The sequence below is a fragment of the Zonotrichia leucophrys genome, chromosome 1 (assembly GCF_028769735.1).
Source record: "Zonotrichia leucophrys gambelii isolate GWCS_2022_RI chromosome 1, RI_Zleu_2.0, whole genome shotgun sequence".
Taxonomy (NCBI): Eukaryota; Metazoa; Chordata; class Aves; order Passeriformes; family Passerellidae; genus Zonotrichia; species Zonotrichia leucophrys.
Window position 1 is genome coordinate 19578947 of NC_088169.1, and position 20837 is coordinate 19599783.

The 20837-nt window shown below is 40.1% G+C and overlaps 1 protein-coding gene across 3 annotated transcripts in view; it reads right to left on the reverse strand.

Annotated features, from left to right (window-relative positions):
• Window positions 1-20837, reverse strand: part of FRMPD4 (FERM and PDZ domain containing 4) — a 290259-nt gene that overhangs the window by 93335 nt on the left and 176087 nt on the right. For all 3 annotated transcript variants that reach the window (XM_064708459.1, XM_064708469.1, XM_064708478.1), the window contains exon 2: window positions 13982-14098. In XM_064708459.1, coding sequence (XP_064564529.1) covers window positions 13982-14098 — 117 coding nt within the window. The remainder of the gene's footprint in view (window positions 1-13981; window positions 14099-20837) is intronic.

The window sequence follows — 20837 nt, forward strand, 5'->3', positions numbered from 1 at the left end:
ACAAACAAAACCCCAACAAAACAATAAGAAAAAAAAGAACTCCAGTGACCAAAACCCATAATTTTTCGAGCAAATTTCTCGGGAGGTTCCACCGGTCGATTCTTTAAATGTGAGTTCAAGGTCAAACAACAGCACCATTAAGCTAACTGCTACCTGGCTGTTTCACGTTGACAAATCTTGAGCATGGGCAGTCATGACATCCTTTTTCTCTAAGGCTGGCTGGGATATGCCAGCTCACTCTGAGTACAGCTTGCTGGAAAAGAAGCCTATGGGAAAAATCAAGCCACCCAACCAAACTTTCCCCTCAAGCAGCTCTCTGTGAAGCCCTGTCCTGTCACTCTCCCTAACAGCACCCAGGCTTTCAGCACAGGGCTCCATTGCCTATGCAAGTCACAGAGGCAGGGCTGGAAACCAGCTGTGCATCTATTACACATTATGTTCAGGTGATAGGGTTCCTCCTTCAGGAGCAGTGTTCCTGAAGGCTCATGCCATGAAAACAGCTGTTTCTATGATCTGCCCATTAGCTTGCACTAGTGTTAATTAATTCTAGTCAGGGAAACTAACAGGGCTAGCTCAGATGGAGCTCGAGTACCCTGATGTTGGGATTTCTCTTACCAGGCACTGTTCAAAGCCTTTTGGAAACTTCTGGCTAGTCATAGTGTGACACTCTGGGGAACCAAATCTTTTTCAAGACATAGCCACAATTTTGGCCTGTGTTTGAAGGCATTGAAACCCTTGCTTCTTTATATGTATATTTTAAATAAAAAGATTCCTGATTGTAAAGTTACAACTTGTCAGTGTGCAACACCATTGCTATGCTTACAGTTTCCTTCTCAGGTAGATCACTAGCTCATACTTCGATAGGACCCTGTTAAGAGAACTGCATCTTCTTTGGATGCTGGCAACAGGAATTATGCAACAAAACCTCTAAATGTCATTACTGTGAGCTGTCAAAATCAGCCCCTCATGGCCCAACCCAAAATATCTTTTATCAGTAAGGCTTTTTGCCAAGTCTCCTCTGTCCAGCTCAAGGCACTGACTGGATTAAACAAAACCAATAAAACACAGCAGCAAGAAGAAAACACTGCACAAAAGGGATTATAAGCAGGAACAGAAATAAGAACTATCTCTTTAGACCCCAGGTAAAACTGTTGTTCCCACCTGGTCAAGCCCAGAAACTGCATTATCTAAAACAGCACTCCTCAGAAACTCTCTCTTTATCTTTGAAGTTGTTTCTTACGACACCTCCTCCATAAACCCCTGACTTTCTGGTTTTCCTGAAGTTTCATGAGTGGTTCAGTACTCCTTCCTTCTGCATTTGCTGGATGTTTATGCCAGGAGCTAACTTTACCATGGGCTTCTGCCTTTTTTGAATGGTAAAAGAGTACAGCCATAAACAGACACTCTACACTCATTCCTACCAAATGTGCTAAGTGTTAATCTCTTCCTTTAGGAATGTACCAGTTACCATGACTTTTAGATATATCTGCCATATTTATTATGAATTTTTAACAAAAGTTTTTCATCCCAAGATGCAAAGAGAAAAAGTTGCACCTCAATATGCAAGGAAGGACATTCTAACATAAAGCTGAGTGTCAGACAACTAGGACAATTGAAGCAATGCCTCTTCGTAAGAAAACAGCTAAAAAGCCTGTTACTTTACACACAGAGACCTAAGCTTATGCTTGAATTGAACAGGGAACAAAGACATCCAAGACTTATATGGACTCCCACAATCAAAAGCAGACAACAAAATGTAGCCTGACAGGATAGGTAAATTCTAATTCCAACTGAAGAGGTTCATTTGTGGGTCCATCTTCAACTTGGTCTCATAAAATGTTTTCCAAGTGTCTTATCTGCAAGGGGTCTATCCTGCCACAAAGAATGAGAACAGCATGACTCCAAGACCAACCTCAAACTAGTAAGCACTAGTGGTGGGAAGCATACACCTTTCATTTCAACATACTGTGAGCTCAAAATACTAAAAGAATATTTGGAATGCTGAAGCACTGCAGAGTTTACAAGTGCCTGACACAGGATGAATAGCTACAGCTCACTTCCACTTCCCACATTTTGACAGAAAAGCAACTCTCCTATCAAGGCAGGCTGGAAGAAATGGGATTGTTCAGTCTGGAGAAGAGAAGGCTCCAGGGAGACATTATAGCAGCTTTCCAGTACCTTAAGGGGCCCTATGGGAAAGCTGGAGAAAGATGTTTTACATAGGCTTTCAGTGACAGGATGAGGAGCAATGGTTTTAATCTGAAAGAGGCTAGATTTAGATTAGGAAGAAATTCTTTACTCTGAGAGCAGTGAGGAACTGGAAGACACAGGTTGCCCAAAGAAGCTTTGGATGCCCCATTGCTGGAAGTTTTCAAGGCCAGGCTGGATGCAGCCCTGAGCAGCTGCACTGGTTGGTCCAGTGAAAGGTGTCCCTGTGCTCACCAGGTGCTTGGAACTGACTGATCTTTAAGGTCCCTTCCAAGTCTTTCTATGTCCCTAGGAACCAAACCAAAAGCCAATCTGAGAAAAGTAAAACAAACCAACCCTAAGCCACATAACTGAAAGCTGAAAACTACACATGCCAGCAGATGGGCATTTCCAGTAGTTTTAATAAATACACATGAAAAAGCTAGGAATAGAGTCAGAGAGAATCAGAAAGATGTTAGGATTGATTAAAACATCATCCTGTGTCTTCACTGAATATCAGTATGGCTATCTGCACGATAACTTTAGAATTACATTTCTCATTAAAAATATTACTTGATAGCAGAGCTGCAAATAACCTTCTCTCCTAAGTGAACCTAAGATCACTTAAAAATTAGAAGAAAAATGGTGTTATTATGCTGTTAACTTTTTAAATTATGGCAAGATTTTTCCATGCTATTTGTATCCTAAATAATATGCCTATCCAGGTTTTAATTATGAAGAGCTAAATAAATCCCATGAGCAAATGCTTATTTGTATCTGTCTGCTAAGTTCCTTCTTGTAATTCCATCTAATTACTTCCCCTGTCAAGAAAATACTGTCTGAAGTCCCAAGATGTCACAGAAGTAGCTCAATCGCTTTCATTTTATGTCTCCCAATGTTCGTTACAGAAAATGTAAATTCATTTGTCTACAGCTGGAAGAGCCAGAAATTTGAAATAATCTCTGCACTGTCAGCAGGTCTTTACCTTACTTGCTTAATCCCTGTTACCATGGAGATATTTAATTGCTCAGCGACACAGTTTGATTGGTTTATTTTAAATTGAAGTTCTTCTGTGGAATGGTCCAGGATTCCAGTGAACTTGAGATAAACAGCTTTCAAAATACTGCAGTGAGTCATAATGTTGTCAGTGACTAGATTACTTTGAGTTCAGTTGAAGTATTTCTTTACCTGAATCTTATACATATATGACAACATACAAAATATGCTGAGAATTTTGAGTATAATTAGGCAGTATTTTATTATAAAAAGGACAATTTAAAACTAAATGAGAAGTAAAATTCAGTAGACTTTTAGTAGTTTCATCTTGTCTTTCTAAAACAAATTATCTTCCTATTCTACAGTATCAGTCTAGACAAGAACCTTTCACAGAAGGCTTATACTTGATGTTCTTTACAGAAAACTGTAAATATATTAACATGAGAGAAATTAATCCCACAGGATGAATTAGGCTTCCTGAGTGCTGGCTTTCATATACATCAGCATGCAGTTCTTTAGTACATGAGTGTCTGCTGGAAATACGGTATTTCCTGGCATGGCATAACACATTAAGTAACTCATTTTAAATTCTGTACATTCACCACGATGAACTGGTAAACTTTAACTGTACTATTTAAACAGCAGACTAGAGTGTGCTACCTCTCATACCCTTTCTTTTTTTATCCAGCTCTATCACCCAGCTCCAGCACATTTTTCTCTCAATGTCATAACTGCAGCTCTAGGGGAAATTTTCACAGCCTCTGCTGTGAAAGGTCTCAGTTCCATCACCAAGTATCAGACAGCTTTGCTTTATTTAATTTTTCAAGCTCATGGCTACTAAGGCCCCATGTGCAAGCTGCAGAAAACACCTTTCATGTGTTTCTAGGGCTGTATTCCCCTCCTTATTTTTACATAGCCTGGTTTTATTTCATATCCAGAGTCTCTGTGTTTGCATCAATTGGAATACCAGCATGTGACCCAAGATAAGCCTTAGCTTCTTACAAACCACTACCTCTCCGCCAACCACTTCCATGGTTTTACAGAACCAGAACTTGACACCTTTAATATCAGTTCTGCAGGGACCACACTGTTTTAGGAGAGCCATGCTTGAAAAAACAGACTCCAGTAGGGACTATCATTCTCACACAAACTGTTTACAAGAATTAATTTGTTTTACACTCCAGGGAAGGGTATCTTGGTGTACCAAAGCAATGCTTCTACAAAAGCATTTACATGCTGCAATTCAATTCACAGATGAGCTGCTGTAATTCCGCATGAAACACCTGCCTAGAACACTGTGTACTCCTACAATACTGAGGATTTAATCATTGCACCTCTGTGTTAACGTACTCTGTGATCCTGGGTTAGAGTACTTTGATTTTTATTTATTTTTTTAATACAGGTTCTGCTCCCAAAGTGTCATTCCTTCCTAATCCATCTTCAAACACAAAGAATAACAGTGCTTAGGATGCAACATTCTCTGATTTTCACAGTGTCCCCATCCAGTTTGTGTTTGGAGAAAACACAGAGGACTAGCTCAGAAACATCGAATTTGCTGTAGCAGAGGCCCACAGTATGATTCCCTGTACTCCACTTAGGTATAATTACATCCAGGCAGCCCAAGGCAAATGGCTGAGCAAAAACTTTTTCTATTTTGAGGAGTCTCACCCACATTCACACCTTCTTGTATAACCCCCCTCACCTTTCCAGTGTGAGAAATACTCTTGGTTCAGTCAGTGAGGGCTCTATGTGTGTGCAGAGGGGACTCAAAAACTGCAAGCCAGTAGAGAGGGAGGGAGCCACACTGCTATGACAAGCTCCTGAGTTACAGCACACTAACCAGGTTAGGTACAGCTGCCTTACAATGAAATGAACTCTCTATTTTTCCACGCTCTAGTTAAAATAAGACAACCCCACAAACCGTCATCTCCTTGCTGTCATACCCTCCATTATAACAACGATTTATCCCAGCCAGTATTAACATCTCTTTGTCTGTCATATTTATGACTGCTGTATTTATGGCTAGAGCAACATCTCTTTGTGAAGGAAGGACAATTGTTAAATCATCCTCTCCCTTCAGGAGGTTGAGCTGATTTTGCAATACTTTCTTTTTCACCATACCCGAGTAGTCTCTAGGCAAACCACTGACATAAACAGGTTGCTATACAATTTTCCTTCCCATCCTTTCTAATTATTCAGGTTTGCTTTAAACAGTCCCTTCCACTTGTGCATTCCTGCTGCTGCTCATCTCGTCTAGACCCACTCCCCCTTCCACCATATGATCCTGTCCTTGAGTAGGTCAAATCCTTAGCAACAAATTTGTATTCAGTCTGAAAGAAGCAGAGTAGCACTCTTTCTCTAATAGCACACTATTCATATCAACCATCCATATTAGTGACAAGGGAATTTAAAAAAAACACATAAAAGAGATAGAAAAAGCCAAGAATCGCCATACCAATCAGACCTGTTGTCCGCCTGCTCCAGTATTCTTTCTCTGACAGCACTCAGTACCCGCTTCAGAGGAAGGTGCAAGAAACCTTGTAATTATAGAATAACCTGATTAATACAGGAAGTTTCGTCCTAGCCCTAGGCAGTCAGCAGCTGACTCACCCGCTTGTCTGAAACATAAGATTTTATATCTGCTCTAATTTTTTTTAATCCTATGTAATTTAATAGTGAAAGTCTTATTACAAATGTACTTTGCAAATGTACATTTCAATCCTATGAAGCATTTTAGCTTCATGTAACCTGTAGCTGAGAGTTCTATTTGCTAATTATATAGGTTGTACTATTTTTATCACTGTTAAACTGCCTGCCATTCAATCTCATTGGATGTCCCTTTTAGGGACTCGGGAATAAGTGGGCCAGAGTGTGATTCCACTGCCTTTTTTCCCCTTGGCATCTCACCTGGAAGCAGAGGTGCCCGGAGAGGTGCACGGCAGTCAGCCTTTGGCTGGGGCACTGAACCAGCACATGGGCTGCCTGCTCACAGCCCTCACCTGAGGAAAGGCGCCCTGCACAAGGCATGAGTGCCCTCAGGAACAAAGCAGCAGCAGCAGCTGTGCTGCTTGCATTTTTGTGAATATCACATAAATCCCCTGTGAATCCAGTCAACATTGTTTCTGTACTTAGAGATGAAAGAATGCAATGTGCTCAATAAAGTGCTGTGTAATATCATACCTACAGGGCAGAAGGTGGCTCCTGTGACTCCAAACTTTCATTATGGCCTTATGTACTATGGTTGTTTTAAGGTAAAATAACAACAGCCTTTTCAAAACCCAGGAAGATGAGCAGCACAGCAACAACAATCAAGGTTTTCACTATATTTTACTTAAAACCATTGATGGTTTTCAGAACATTCCAACAATGCAAACACCTACAGAACACATATACGAGAAGGTTGGGGTAGGCTAGACATAAAAAAAAGAAAATAATGATTTAAAAAATTGCTGAATGGTCTGATCATCTTCTGTGCTTATTTATTTTGAAGTAAAGTGATTTGCAGGCTGTGAGCCTCAGTTTTGCATCTGGTATTAATTATTGGTCCTTAATAAGCAGGATGCTTGATTGATAGGCCTTTAATATAATTAATGATTGTGTTGTGTCATTCCACATTGCTGGCCAGCTATGAAAAGTGGGTGTACAAGCAGGAGCACACAGGCCAGACAGGATGCATCAACGGGCACAGAGGCGAACTTTCAGTAAACACAACTGAGTTCCTCTTCTAAGCACAGCAGGCACTAAAAGAATAAGATGAAGACTACTACAGAAAATTTAGGTAAGTATTTGAGTACAGAAGAATACCATAACATTGTTTTATTGCAAAGAAATATTGTACCACGTATGCTTTGAGAATTTAGGATGTTGTGAGCTACAAGAGTTATCAAAGAACACAAACACGTTACCTCTATTTTCTGTACAAGGCCAAAGCTGACATTTGAGAATTTCATGTTTCAGGAATAGCACAGCTACTAAGCCAAACAAGGACAACCTAAATGTAATGATTTCAGAAGCTGATAGTCATGGAGATTAAATATGCAGGAAAACATACCTTAGAGAAAAGAATTAAGCTTGCCAGATACACCTGGAAGAAATCTAGAATTATTTTTTTATACTAAATACAAAAGCACTAGTGAACAACAAGGAGCTCAGGATATCAAAATATGATGTGCAGATATACAGAATCATTTAGGTTGGAAAAGACCCCCAAGTCCAACCTTTGACTGAGTACCACCTTGTCAACTAGACCATAGCACTAAGTGCCACCTAGAGTCATTTCTTGAACACCTCCAGGGATGGTGACTCCATCTGGGCATGTTTAACAACCCTTCCCATGAAGAAATTCTTCCTGATGTCCAAGCTGTACCTCCCCTAGTGCAGCTTGAAGCTCTGTCCTCTCTTTCTGTCAGTTGCCTGGGAGAAGAGGCCAACCCTCATCTTGCTGGAACTTTTTTCAGGCAGTTGAGAAGGGCAGTAATGTCTCCCCACAGCCTCCTTTTCTCCAAGTAAACACCCCAGCTCCCTCAGCAGCTCCTCATATGATTCGGTTCTCTAGACCCTTCACCAGCTCTGTTGTCCTTCTCTGCACATGTTCCAGCACCTCAGTGTCTTTCCAGAAGTGAGGAGCCCAGAACTGACCACAGGATTTGAGGTGTGGCCTCACCAGTGGCCAGCGCAGGGGAGCAATTACTTCCCCAGTCCTGTTGGTCCCACTATTTTTGATGCAATCCAGGATGCTGTTGGCCATCACAGCCATCTGGGCACACACCAGCTCATGTTCAGCCTGCTGTCAACCAACACCCTCAGGTTCTTTTCCACTGGCCTGCTTTCCAACCACTCTCCCAAAGCCTGTAGTGCTGCAGGGAGTGTTGTGACTGAAGTTCAGGAGCCAGCAACTTGGACTTGTTCAACTGTCCCTGCCTGACCATCCAGGAGTCACTCTGCCACATTCACACCACCTGAGCTGGGACCAAGGCCCCTTCACAGCTACACACCCCACACTCATCATCAGATGAGGTTTCCTTACCAGCTCGACCCCAAGTTTCCCATAGCAGAGTCCCACAGGTCTTGATGCTTAAAATAAAAATCATGCTTAAAAAAAATAAAAATCATGCTTAAAATCATGGTGCAATAATAAAATAACAGCTTGAGCTGGATGCCTCTGAGGAGGGACTCTGAAAAAAGGAAACCTGGGCTTTTATATCCTTACAGTTTTAGCACAGGGAAGGCTGGGATCCTTGGCAATTACCGCGTCTAAGTGTCCCACCTGCCAGCTCCCACCCTAGAGAGCTCAACCTGCAGCCCCCCCTGCAGCTGCACACTGAGCTGTCTGCACTGAGTGTATTACTCAACAGAGCCTCACCCACTGACCCAGCCTGTCCAGATCCCCCTGCAGAGTCTCCCAACCCTCCAGCAGATCAGCACTCCCACCCCCACTTGGTGCTGTCCATGAGCACACTGAGGGTGCCCTTGAGCCCCTCATCCCTCAATCAAGGCATTAAACAGGACTGGTCCAGTACTGAGCTCTGAGGAGCCCCACCAGTGTCTGGCCTCCAACTGGATGTGATACCTTTTACTACTCTTCTCTGGGCCCAGCCATTCAGCCAGTTTTTAATACAGTCAAGCCAGCACCTGTCCAAGATGTGGGCTGCCAGCTTTTCCATGAGAATGCCATGGGAGACAATATCAAAGACTTTGTTAAAGTCCGAGTAGCCTACATCCTCAGAGTTTCCCTCATCCACTAGGTGGGTCACTTAGTCATTTCAACTGCCCTAGCAACCATGTCATATTAACATAAACAAAATTCAGAAGGATTTTTGACAAGTAGTACTATCCCAGTTCTGCTGTGCACGCTGGAGACTACCCATGGGTTCAAGCCAAGCAGTAATAATGCTGCAGGCTTTGAGCTCTGGGTGTGCTTCCTTTAATTTCTCGTCTGGGATCCCAACTGTTTGCTGAGTTTGTTTCAGACTGGAGCACAGAAGCACGGTAATATGCACAAAGTACAGATGGTCAGGGACCTTGGAGTCAAATAGGGAGCAAGCCAGTGGAAGTGGAAACACAGACAGACCCCATCATCCTCTCCCAGGCAATAGCAAGTAAACACAATCAATAAAAATAATAAAGCAAAATAAAGTAAACACAACCAATAGCACCTCTTGCAAACAAGGATATGGCAACAAATTTACCTAAAAGACCCCTCTATCTTGAAAATCTAATAACTAACTACACCTTAGTAGAACCAGCGTTACTTTAAGTTCACATGAGAAGGGCTACACTTCCTTTCAGCTAATTTTATTTCACATTCTCTGGTCTTTATTTGAATGACAGAAACCAGATCCATGAAAATACCAAAGTATCTCATTCCTTAGGAATTAAACAGTAATAGGGATCAAAAAGGTTTGACTTTTGAAGGCTTCAACTTGCACCATAAAGTGGAGTTGCAGGGCAGCTTAAGACAATACAAATCTGTTGCAACCCTGTTCTCAAACCATTCAGGTGGTATGAGTGTGGCAGCAATGCTCACCACCAGGTAATATCCATGGTCTGAGCAGGAGGCTGGACAGGCTGACCTTCAGAGGATTCTTCCATGCTAAACCATTCTGCAACTTCATCAGACCATGGAAAGGACTGGCTTAGAGCAAAACCAACATAAATGTATTGTATTCTGCATAAGATTGACTTTTTATTAGCTTTTGCCTGTTTATTTCCCTCTATTAAATTCCCTCTAGATCTGACAAGCAGCAAAATTTCCACAAGGGAAAGGACAAAAATGTTCAGGCCCAAAAATCAGTAAGATCACAGCAGCAGCAAAAATAAGGACCTAAAATTGCTGTGAGTCTCAACCTTTTGTATACAAAATCAGCCAAAACCTTCTGCTCCTTCTGCTCTCTGGAATACTATACTCACACAAAACCATTTTTAATACGTGCCATGCTTGTGTTCAAATTAACATTACAGATTTCATTAACATTACATATTTCTCATAATCATACTACACAGCATATATAATAGATGCAAATAAAACACTTAGGATTTTAAAGTGGGTAAATATAACATATTCAAATTATTTCATATTAAAAGTCCAGTTTAATGCAGCTTGTGGAATGCAGAAACATGCTGGGAGAATATTAGATGATTGCCATCCTCCCATACTGAAATGTATTACTTATATTATAATGCTATTTCAAGTAAAAGGGGCAAGTTAAAATGGAATGGGTGAAGTTCTGAAACCTTTATGTACCATGGCCTAAACTTAAGAAAAAATATTTTAGAGGTTTGCAAAATGACCCTGGCTGTGCCATCTGTACAGAACAGATGAATTGATAGCAACATCTGAAAATATTTTGATAAAAGATTCTTCTCACACTTTTAAAAAAGCACTGCCTGATTAGCTCATGTCATAAGGGCTTTCAGCGATTTGAAAGAAATCAAATTTGCTTCAGCAGAAAGAATAAACATCTCTTCCCATTCATACCTTAAAGCATTTGCTCCAACACATTATAATTACATTTTATTTCACCAGAAGATTCTCCTGGACTCTCTGTTCCTCCCACAATTTCAAAATTACAATATGTCTGCTTACAGTTGAATGGATATGTACATATGGCACAAAGTAAATTATTTAATTAAAAAGCAGTTAATGTCGCTATGAATTATGTTACTTCCTTGTACAAAACTCACACATACATTTAATTGTGATAATACCTGGTTTATACATCTTTAATCAAAACCAAGCAAAGTATTTGAATTGCTTTTTCCCCTTCAGTGTGATGCAATTTGTTAATTTGCATGGGTATAAAAAGCCTTAGAGACAATAAAAATGCTATCTCACTGATCTCCCTCCTGTCTTTACTGGCATAACAGTCAACAATCATCTCACTGTATCATTCCTAAAATCTAGGTGTGAAAATGAAGGAAAGAAAATTAAATTCTGTTTTAATTTACATAGTCTGATGCAGTATTTGCAAAACCAGTTGTTTTGAAAGCCAGAGAGAGCTCCTCTGCCAAATAACAGTCAATGAAAGGACAAATACTATGTACACCTCCACAGAGGAATCACTGTCAAGTCACTGGCTCTATTTAGTCTTGGGTCATTCTTCTCAAACCAAGATCTATCCAATGGAACCACCCAGTCCCACTGCAGCAGCCATCTGGGCTGATGTTCCCTAGTAATGGTGGATGGCTGCTAGCAGTACATGGCTCCAAACGGTTTCCTGATTCTATCCCGTTTCCAAAAGTACTGGCTTTTAGTGCATTCCTTACATCATTTCATGTAAGATGCATTGCTACTCTGGAAGCACACCAGTGCATGTGCTACAGCCAGTGCTGTTGCTGTGAAGCATTTGACACTGTAGGAATATGTCCTGTAGGAATGTGTACAATAAACCACACAGTGTGTAGGTATTCACTGTTCACCTTGCACCTGAACCTGCTCAGAGCTTCCAGTGAGTTGGAAAGTCTGGCACAAAACATCAAAGGCTTCTACCATGCCCTTTACCTCTCAGAGCAGACTATTTTTCTCCACGTAGTCTGCTATCCAGAGAAAAATGGAAGACCAGAGCCCAAAAGAGAATGAAAAACACCTTGCAAGAGCATGAGAAAAAAAACCTAAAACAAGCACCCCAACAACAAAAAAAACATGGGCCTCATGTTACTTAAGGCATAATTTGGCATTCCCTGTTATGGATTTTTTTTCCCTAGATAGAGTTTTCTCAATTTAAGAGAGGGATGTGGCACTTTAAGGCACTAAAAGCCATTAAAAAACCCAAACAAATAATCATTAGCTACAGAGGATTAGTAAACATTCCCAAATTGCAAAATTAATGAGTTCTAAGGCACTGTTTTTTCTAAGCTAAAGCTGTTGACAGCTACACAACAAGTGCAGCATCCCATTATGTGACCAGTGAGGAAAGAGGAGCAACCAAATGTAGTACCTCTCCTCATAATCAGGATATTAATCCTTCAAATGAATCTCATTCACACAGATGAAAACATGCCAACAGTCTGCAGAAAAAAAGAATGAGATGTGCAGGTATCCTCATGAACTTGAGTAACAGAAACAAGAGTCTCACAGAGGCTCACCTATACTTCTTGGAAAGCCTCATTAACTCAGGCAGAAAGCCTATGCTAATACAGTTATATTGTGCCTGGCATTCAGCTTCACACTGCCCATCTTTCAGACATCCAAAGCATGACAAATACTTGTCAAAGCAAGAAAACAACATTTCAAAGTCAGCTTCTGAGCTCTCATTAACCCAGAAAATTTGTTCCAATTTGGACAGGTCTGAAATTGCTCTAAATCTTGAAAGCCTTCAGGTCACCAGGCTGCTACAAATATTGCATTGGCTCCAAAAGCAAATGCCTCCTAGGAAGCCAAGGCATAGCCCATGGGCAAAAGGGCTAGGGAAGCAAAGCACAGTTACAGGGATCTTCAGCCTTATGCTTTACAATTATTTTTTTTGCAGTTGAAGGATCTTGAGAGAATTAAAGACTTAGAACAGTCAATTAAAAATATGTTTGATCCTTCTCCTCTGTGTTAAAAGAGTTCTAATTCTCATCCACAACTTTTTCAAGCACCTGCAAGTTTCTAAATAGGTTGATAAAGACAAAAATTAAATAACAATTTTAAAAGCCAAAACTTCACAAGAACAGAATCAAAATGCTAACCTAAAAAATGAAATGTAAGCTAATGAAAAGAATGCCAAGCAGCCAACGGTTCTGCCAATCCTACCATCACTCCATTTTAGTGAAGAAGTTCCAAAGCTACCTAAGAGTACATTTGCTAGAACAGCAAAATGTGTTTTATCCAAGGCATCTCAGTGATTTAAAAAATAAGTATGCACAGCTTACGATGGGAAAAGAAAAGCCAATTATCTTTACAATTATACCATAAATACTGATATTTATTTTTTAAACCAGAGCTGAAAACTATGGAAAAGCTAAGAACTAGCATATTTACTATATACAATCCAAACATTCACTTTCTTATTACCAGTATAATGAATATATTAGACAAACCAAAAGACCTCATATTGATGCCTTGGAGTGGCTACCTAAAACAGAGACTAGACAAAATTAAGAGTATAAAAGTGGGTCTTCATTAAAGGTCTTCAATAGGCGCACCTTGGGCAGTCAAAAGCCTCCAGGGGGCTTTTCCCAAGATGGACAATGGTCACAAGTTAAAAGTTTGGTCTATTTCCATGTCAGGGGTTAATCCTCCAATTACAGTTTCAGGTAATGAAGTAATTTACTCCAAGTTTGCCCCTGCCCCTTCACTGTTGTTTACATCTCTCTGGGCCTGGGACAATAAAGTGTCCTTGAGTTTCAGGCCTAGAGAGGAATTGCTTTGTCTGAATAAAAGAGGAGAACAGTAGCTGACAGACTTGGAGTTTTAGAGTTACACAACTGAAGCAGTACAGGATCTGAAAAATATAAAAGCTAAATCCTAAGGCATCAACATGTAGGAGAGTTGGAAGTCTCAGTCAGAACTGACCTTCTGCCTCATTCTTTAAACATGGCATTTTTATTTTTTATTCATCTTTTGTTAATGACCTTACTTGTAATTTTCAAAGAATTACAGGTCCTTGTATTACCAACATTCTCTTGAGCAAATGAAATAACCAAGTACCAAAGCAAAGAGCAGAAAGCACAGTCTGAGCTATCCCCGTGCCGTAAATCAAAGCAGTGAACATTAACCGTGTTGGGCTGCAGCAGGAATTAGGATTCCAAGGGGATACAGTTGAGAGCAGGGCTGCAGTGCTGTGCCCCACAGTGCACAGCTCACACTGCCCCTTACCTGATGAAGTAATCTCTTCCATCTCTGTTAGCCGTCATCTCCCATCCATAAGGTGTCCCCTGGTTCAAGCTCCAGGTCCCTGAAGGGTGAGGCCAGCCTGAAGATTTATTCCTGTGGCTGCAGTTTTGGAAAATGTGGAAGGGAAAAGAGAGGGGAAAAAAAGTTATTTCTCTCTTGTACTTCATATGATTCACTTGACATCCAAGTACTTTCATAGTTGTGAAATACAGAGTCAAAACCCAGGCAAGGAACGGAGTTTAGCAGATCTATTTACATTTATGATATTCTTTCAGTCACTAGAAAGATAGGCTGTCATTTCTAACAGTCTGAGTTCAGCCCTTTGGTTGGTGAATTTGTCATTCTCCCTCATTCCCACATACACAGTGCTAATTTTCAGTCTTTTTTAATACAAGGAACAGGAGGCATTTTCATTCATCACCATTCCTTGTTCAAATGCCAGCTCTCAGCACAGTTTTAGGGAAAAAAGCCAAAATCAAACCAAACCACCCACTGCATCACTGCAGATCAAACACACAGTGCAACACCTGGCACGAGAAGGAGCACCAACCTTCTCTCTGTTAGCAAACCATTTTATTGCTTCTTGTGCTGGAACGAGGGAAGGCCATGACATTGCTGTGTAACATGCTAAATTGCCTGAATATGTGAATCTCCTTGCACTTGATCATTATCCATTAAGCTCTCCCACCAAATAACCTTTAAAAGGCTGCAGCATCTCTGAGCCCACACAGTGTTTTATCCCACTACTTCATCACTGTCTGCTAGTATTCCCACTCCCAAAGAAGGGCCCAGCAGCACTCCCAAGTGACAGTGTTTCCCCAGTAATCTGAAATGTTTTGTGAGGTACTGACTCCACACAGAAGAAGATTCAGCTAGCAAGGATCCACCATCGTTTCCCACAGGAATACCCAACGTTTGCACACATGCTTTTCCCCTCACTGGCAGGCATTAAGCTAGTTACTGCACATTCCCACTTTCTCCTGTGGGACTAGGAGGTTCAGAAGACAACAAACAAGTCTTTTAGCAAAATTAATATCTGTGCAATCTGAAAAAGGGAAAGAGCAGGAAGAAGAGGAAGGGCAACCAAAAAAGCTAAAGGCCAGCTAAGGACATGTGACAGACAGGCAAATAGGAATGAGCACCCAACATGGAATACAATCTGAAATTTTGACATGAAAACCAAAACCACACAAAATAAGAGCATGTTTTGAATTAGTTGTCTTCCCCATTTTTGTCTTTCTCCACCCATCAAATATATTACAGCTTAGTTTTATGTGCTAGGTTTATTTAAATTCAAACAGTAGCAAGGAATTTATTTCCCCTTGCCACAGATAGAGGCATAAGAAATTCTTTTCTTTAGAGAAACAGAGCACAATATAACCTGACAAACACTTCTGAAGGAACAGAATTGGTCTCCACAGACAACTCAACAAGTGATTGTAAATTGCTAAATTCAATGAAGTTGTGCATAGTTAATCTTTCCCAAAGGAGGAATGTATCATTAAAAACAAACTAGCTGCTCAACCCTCCCCCTTAATTTCAAGGATTAATCACAATTGAGAAAAAAAGTGGTGCTTCAAAATACAATTTACATGTAAAGTAGAGCATTACAATGGAATGCTAGGTATCATTTGGTTTATCAATTACATTAAGTACTCTATCTTCAAGGAGTAGAAAAACATTTCTGTTACCATATTCAAACACTGGTATTTGCCATAAGGCACAGTTTAAATCTAATATTGAAAGTGCTAGAATCCTTAAAAAAAATTAGTTCTTCAAGGCTAATCAAACACATAAATGTCAGATATGCTACACTAGCCCAGATAAATGCAACAAGTCCATTTCTGATCCAAGGAATTGATTAGAAACAGTCATACAAGGAACAAGTCCAATACACTTTTGACACCCTCTCATGCAGTTTCTTGTTAAGCTGAGCATAAACATTCCTTTTTCTCCATATGCTTGAGAGACAAAGAAAGGGTCCCTCCCTTCTTTGACAGGAGCCATTCTACAATGTAAGAATGTCAGCTTAACTACATCTACAGACTTCAAATAACACTTTGGAGTATTTGGAATACTAACCACTGCAGTTAACTAAATACTCTAGAATGTAACCTTTTTTATCAACACTGTATAAATGGATACCCATCCATTCAACAGTTTTCATTTTAATTAGATGTGTTTCACAAACCCTGTGCTATAATTTCACCATCTGTTAAATGGATACAGTGACATTTAAATTCCCAAGTAAAGTACATCAAACTATCAGATAATTTGTAGGAGCATAGGACAGTGATGATGATCAATATTGTAACTCTCTGCATTCAAATTAAAGGCTCATCTTTGAAAGGATTATAGTATTAGTGAATTTTAAGGTGCATCTAATTCCCTTGAAAGCTTTCTTTGAGCCCTTAAAACATTAATGGTGTCAGAACCATATCATATATGACAGGTAATAACTGTCCTACTTAACTATAAATATGTCTACATCTCATCTACTCCTCCAGACTTTCATAAAATCAGTGGGATACAAATTGGCACTTGAGACACTGTATGCACCTACATTAGATGTGTGCAAATTCACAGTGGCTCCACAGGGAAAAAAGACATAATTTTTCCTACAGCTATTGTGCAATTCAATAATAAACACTCACATCATCACAATAAAGCAAGGTCTTTACTCTCAGAGGTGACTAGGATTCTCAGCTGCCTGTACAGTCTGAAAATAGGAGCAAGTGAACTGCATTTTTTTCTACACCTCCCTTCACTTGTTGAATATAATTCTGCTTGTCTGCAAGAATTCTCTTCAGTGGCCGCTATGAAGGGCAAAAGATGGCAGAGAGGCGATAAATGCCAGGAATGATAAGCAAGTCAGACATTTCACCTGGGGGAAGAACAAAGTCATCTTGGTAATCTTTAAGCCAAGAGGATGCCTTAGTGGTGAGGAAGATCATCAGGCCCTGGGAGACCCCAGTCCAAATCCTACCTCCATGCTGGTGACCTTGAATAAATCCCTCAGGTCAGTGATCACCGCTTGCCGTTTCCTTCCTGCACAGGCAAAGGAGGAGCACACCAAGGCTGCCAAGGTTTATGGCACTTACAAAGGCCAAAAAGACAAAGAAAATGCACCTTCTACTTGAGCAAGCCTGGCTACAGAGGCAGCACTGGCACTGCTGTCCATCACCCTCCCTGCTTGCTCATGGCAGTGGAGAGCCTGCCTGCTGGAGAGCCTTTAGGAGCACAGCTCTTGGGTGCCAAACTTCACTGGGAAAGCCAGGCCAGCACCATGCCAGCAGGGGTCTGAAAAATAGCTAAAATACTCCTCAACCTGCTTTTTGCTATTCCTACTGCAGAAATATAAAACCTGATCTCTCCGAATTCCTTGACATAAAACAATCAGTTCATCAAATCACCAAAGTGGCGATTGCTGAAGTGGTGTGTAAGGAATCAATGTGTCCTGTGGAGGGACATTCTGACTGATAATGCAATAGCTCTGCCACAGAAAACATCTTCAGGTCAGCCTTTTTTCTGCCCTGTGCTTGAGTAATGACCTGAAACATGAGATCATATGTAAAGTCTCCTGCACTGTACCAGTGATATGCTCTTCACGTGATATGCAGAACATACTCAGCATAAGCCATGCCTTAACAAGAAGTGCAAAACTGCAGCATTATCCACTTCTTTTTTAAAGATCAAAATTAGAACAGTTTGAATTTTTAAAGATTAAAGATAAAAATTTTCTAATGTCCAGAGCAGTTCAGATAGCGTTAATAATGAACATAGAAAGCAATAACATTTCTTCTTTCAAACGTGGAAAAAATGTTTAAATAGGTTGAAAAATTCAATTTAAAAAAATTGACAGACAATACATACATACAGACAATAAGTATGTAATATTGCCCCAACTGTTTTCTTTTAACCAGCAATTGGAGATTCCTCTCAATAGGTCTTTGCTATAGAAATCCTGACAGATTTTTTAACTGTGCCACCTCTATAGCTCAAGCCTGTAAATTCTGTTATAAATATAGTTCTTCCCTGAACTAGTGGAAATTAAGCTCTCAGGCTGTAATTTTAAAACAGCATAAACTGGCACTGACACAAAAGCATTCCCATTTTCCCAGCATCTCCTGCTTCACATCACAGTTGCTCCTGTGCCAATGAAAGTAAACTGGTTCACCTTAAAATTAGCAGCTATTTTTTTTTTCATTCAGATTCGTCTCTGCTTATTCATGGCCTCACAGATGGTCACATGGCAGCAAAAAAAATTGTAGAACTGCGTTCTTCAGAGAGTTCTTTGATAAAGCACTCAGTTAAATTGAATGTCCCGATTGTATTTAGCATATTTAATGTCTAATGGGGCACAACACTCAGTATACAGTTGAGGCATGTCTTCCAAAATGTTCCCATCAAAGCAGCTCCCCTTGAAAACTCCCCCTCAACACATCTACAAAAAAAACCCCTTAGCTTTTTTTTCCCTCTGCCTTATTTTCTCCCAGTGTTGCTTTTATTTAATATCTGTTAGCTCACAGCACAGGCTATCAAAAACTGAAATGGTCCACAGAGTTTCTGACAAAAATCCTCATAATTGTTTAAAATCTCTGTATGTGGAACCATATGGAGCTCTATGATTTTCCTAAGTATAAATAATTTGAAATATTAATATTCTATGCCTACTTTCTCTTTATGTATTAGTAACTTTTTAAGCATCTACCTTGGATTTCCTCAGTTGGATTAAAATAGTGGAAGAATTATATTCTAATCTTTTATAGCAAGCCCTTGAACCATTGCAACTGTGGTGGATGGCTGAAATGATAAAATGTTTATTATGGGGATTCATTCATATTATAATGTTGTGTCTACCATTTGGATATTCAGTGTCCTGGAATCATCTTGTTCAACATCTTGATGTTTCTCAAAGTACCCCCTCACACACAGGAATTATTTTTCCCTGAAAGCACTGTCTGCAGGGGCAGCAGTGACTCACACAAGTGAGACCACGTAGCACAAGCAGCTCAGTGCTGCAAATGGAGTAACAGTGTCGATACGCTGGCTTCCTTTAGTATATTCATGTTTACATGAAGAAAAAACTTCCAAATTTTGAGTTTTGCCATGTAGCCTGGCTTCATTTCAACTCTCCATTGGTACAAAAGCCAGTTCTCTGCTTCCCATATTCCAGTACATACGGCAGTCCCTCTCCCACCCATCATAAAGAAAGACATCCTGCACAAAAGCCACACTGCACTCCCAGAGTTGTTTATGGAGGACACACACACAGCACAGAGGCAGCTCTAGCCACAACAATCCCAAGGAGGTACCGAGGGGAACACCAGAGATAAAACATTTTGTATTATTTGTTTTAAAAAGTAAGAACACCACACCTGAAGTATCTGCAGGGCATGTCTATGTGCAAATAGGAAACATTATTGTGACACAAGTGGAGTTCAGTAACCGTCTATCTACGATATTTAATCTTGCACTGCCTCAGGAATGAAACCCTTCTTTCTCAATCCAGTTCTCAGCCTCTCCTGTCCCAGAAGACTACAGCAATACTTTTACCTCCATCATACCACTTTAACTTGAAAAAATGAGGAATGAAAGTTTTAAAGAATCTGTAGAGATACTATCACAATCAATCATCATACCCTGCTATTGAAACTCTCCTGAGGGGCACACAGACATGATGGACAATAGTTTCTGGATACAAGATCAAGGACACTGAAAGACTTCTTGTCTTTGAAGAGATGAGTCCTATAAACCCCCAGAGAAGTAGTTCTGCCAGAAACTCAAAAGAAGAAAATTAACTGCCCCAGACACCTTCTGCTGTAGCAAAAAACTTAATTCATACTGAGTCTCTTATTACTAAATCATTTCAGTACAGAAGGGAACCCTAATGACTTGAGATATCCTTCATCTTCTACAACCCACACGCTTTCAAATCTTTTGATGGGAAAGAAAGCAGAAGGGTTTTAGTCCTCATCTAAATGTGCTCTAGTTTTGAAATTTTCTATGTCAGTTAAAAGAAATTTGATGAGTATCATCCCACAAATGAGTTTAGAGTTTCAAACTTGTAATTAACCAATCAACAAAGGTAGAATTGTTGTCCAAGACTGCCTTTCTTATTTGATCATAAGAATAAAATGCTAAAAAAATATTTTTGCCCTTTGAAACCTGTCATTCTCAATAATTTTGCAACACAGCCATGCTCTGGTCAAAGGTAGAATATGACTGCTGTATTCTACACACTTGCCTGAAATTTTCTCACTGCATCATGCATCATCAGGAAAATGCAAATGCTATTCAGAAAATAAATACCTTTCTTGTACCTTGTGTTGATTTTTTCCATTTTCCTGGTAAGGTCTATGAATAAAACCAGGTTGCCTTTCACCGGTTGATCAGAAATTGTCTCCAGCTCAAAGTTTTTCTTTCTTAGGCATTACCTACTCCCCAAACACTGGCTGAAGCAAAAAAAATTCCAAACTTTTTTTTCTCCTGTCCCCACTTTCCATCACAGATGCTCTGAATTATTCACAATTTCACCAAGTACCACTCATTCTTAATCCAAACAGAGAACAATGCTAAAGGCTTCACTCGACCTTTAAATCCTTTGGGGGACCAGAGGAAACCTCAAGTACAACTCAGAAATTCACACTGAACTCCTCTATGGCAATTCACAATTGTAGAGAAGCTACATTTCTAGAAAGCCCCATCAGACTGTTTCTTTCATAGATTTCATTAGCTTCCATCTCCTCAGTGCCTAAACCAGATTTTTTCTAAATGGCAGCCTATGCCTAGATTGAGAACAGAAGACACTCCAATGAATTATGAATTCCTCCTCCAG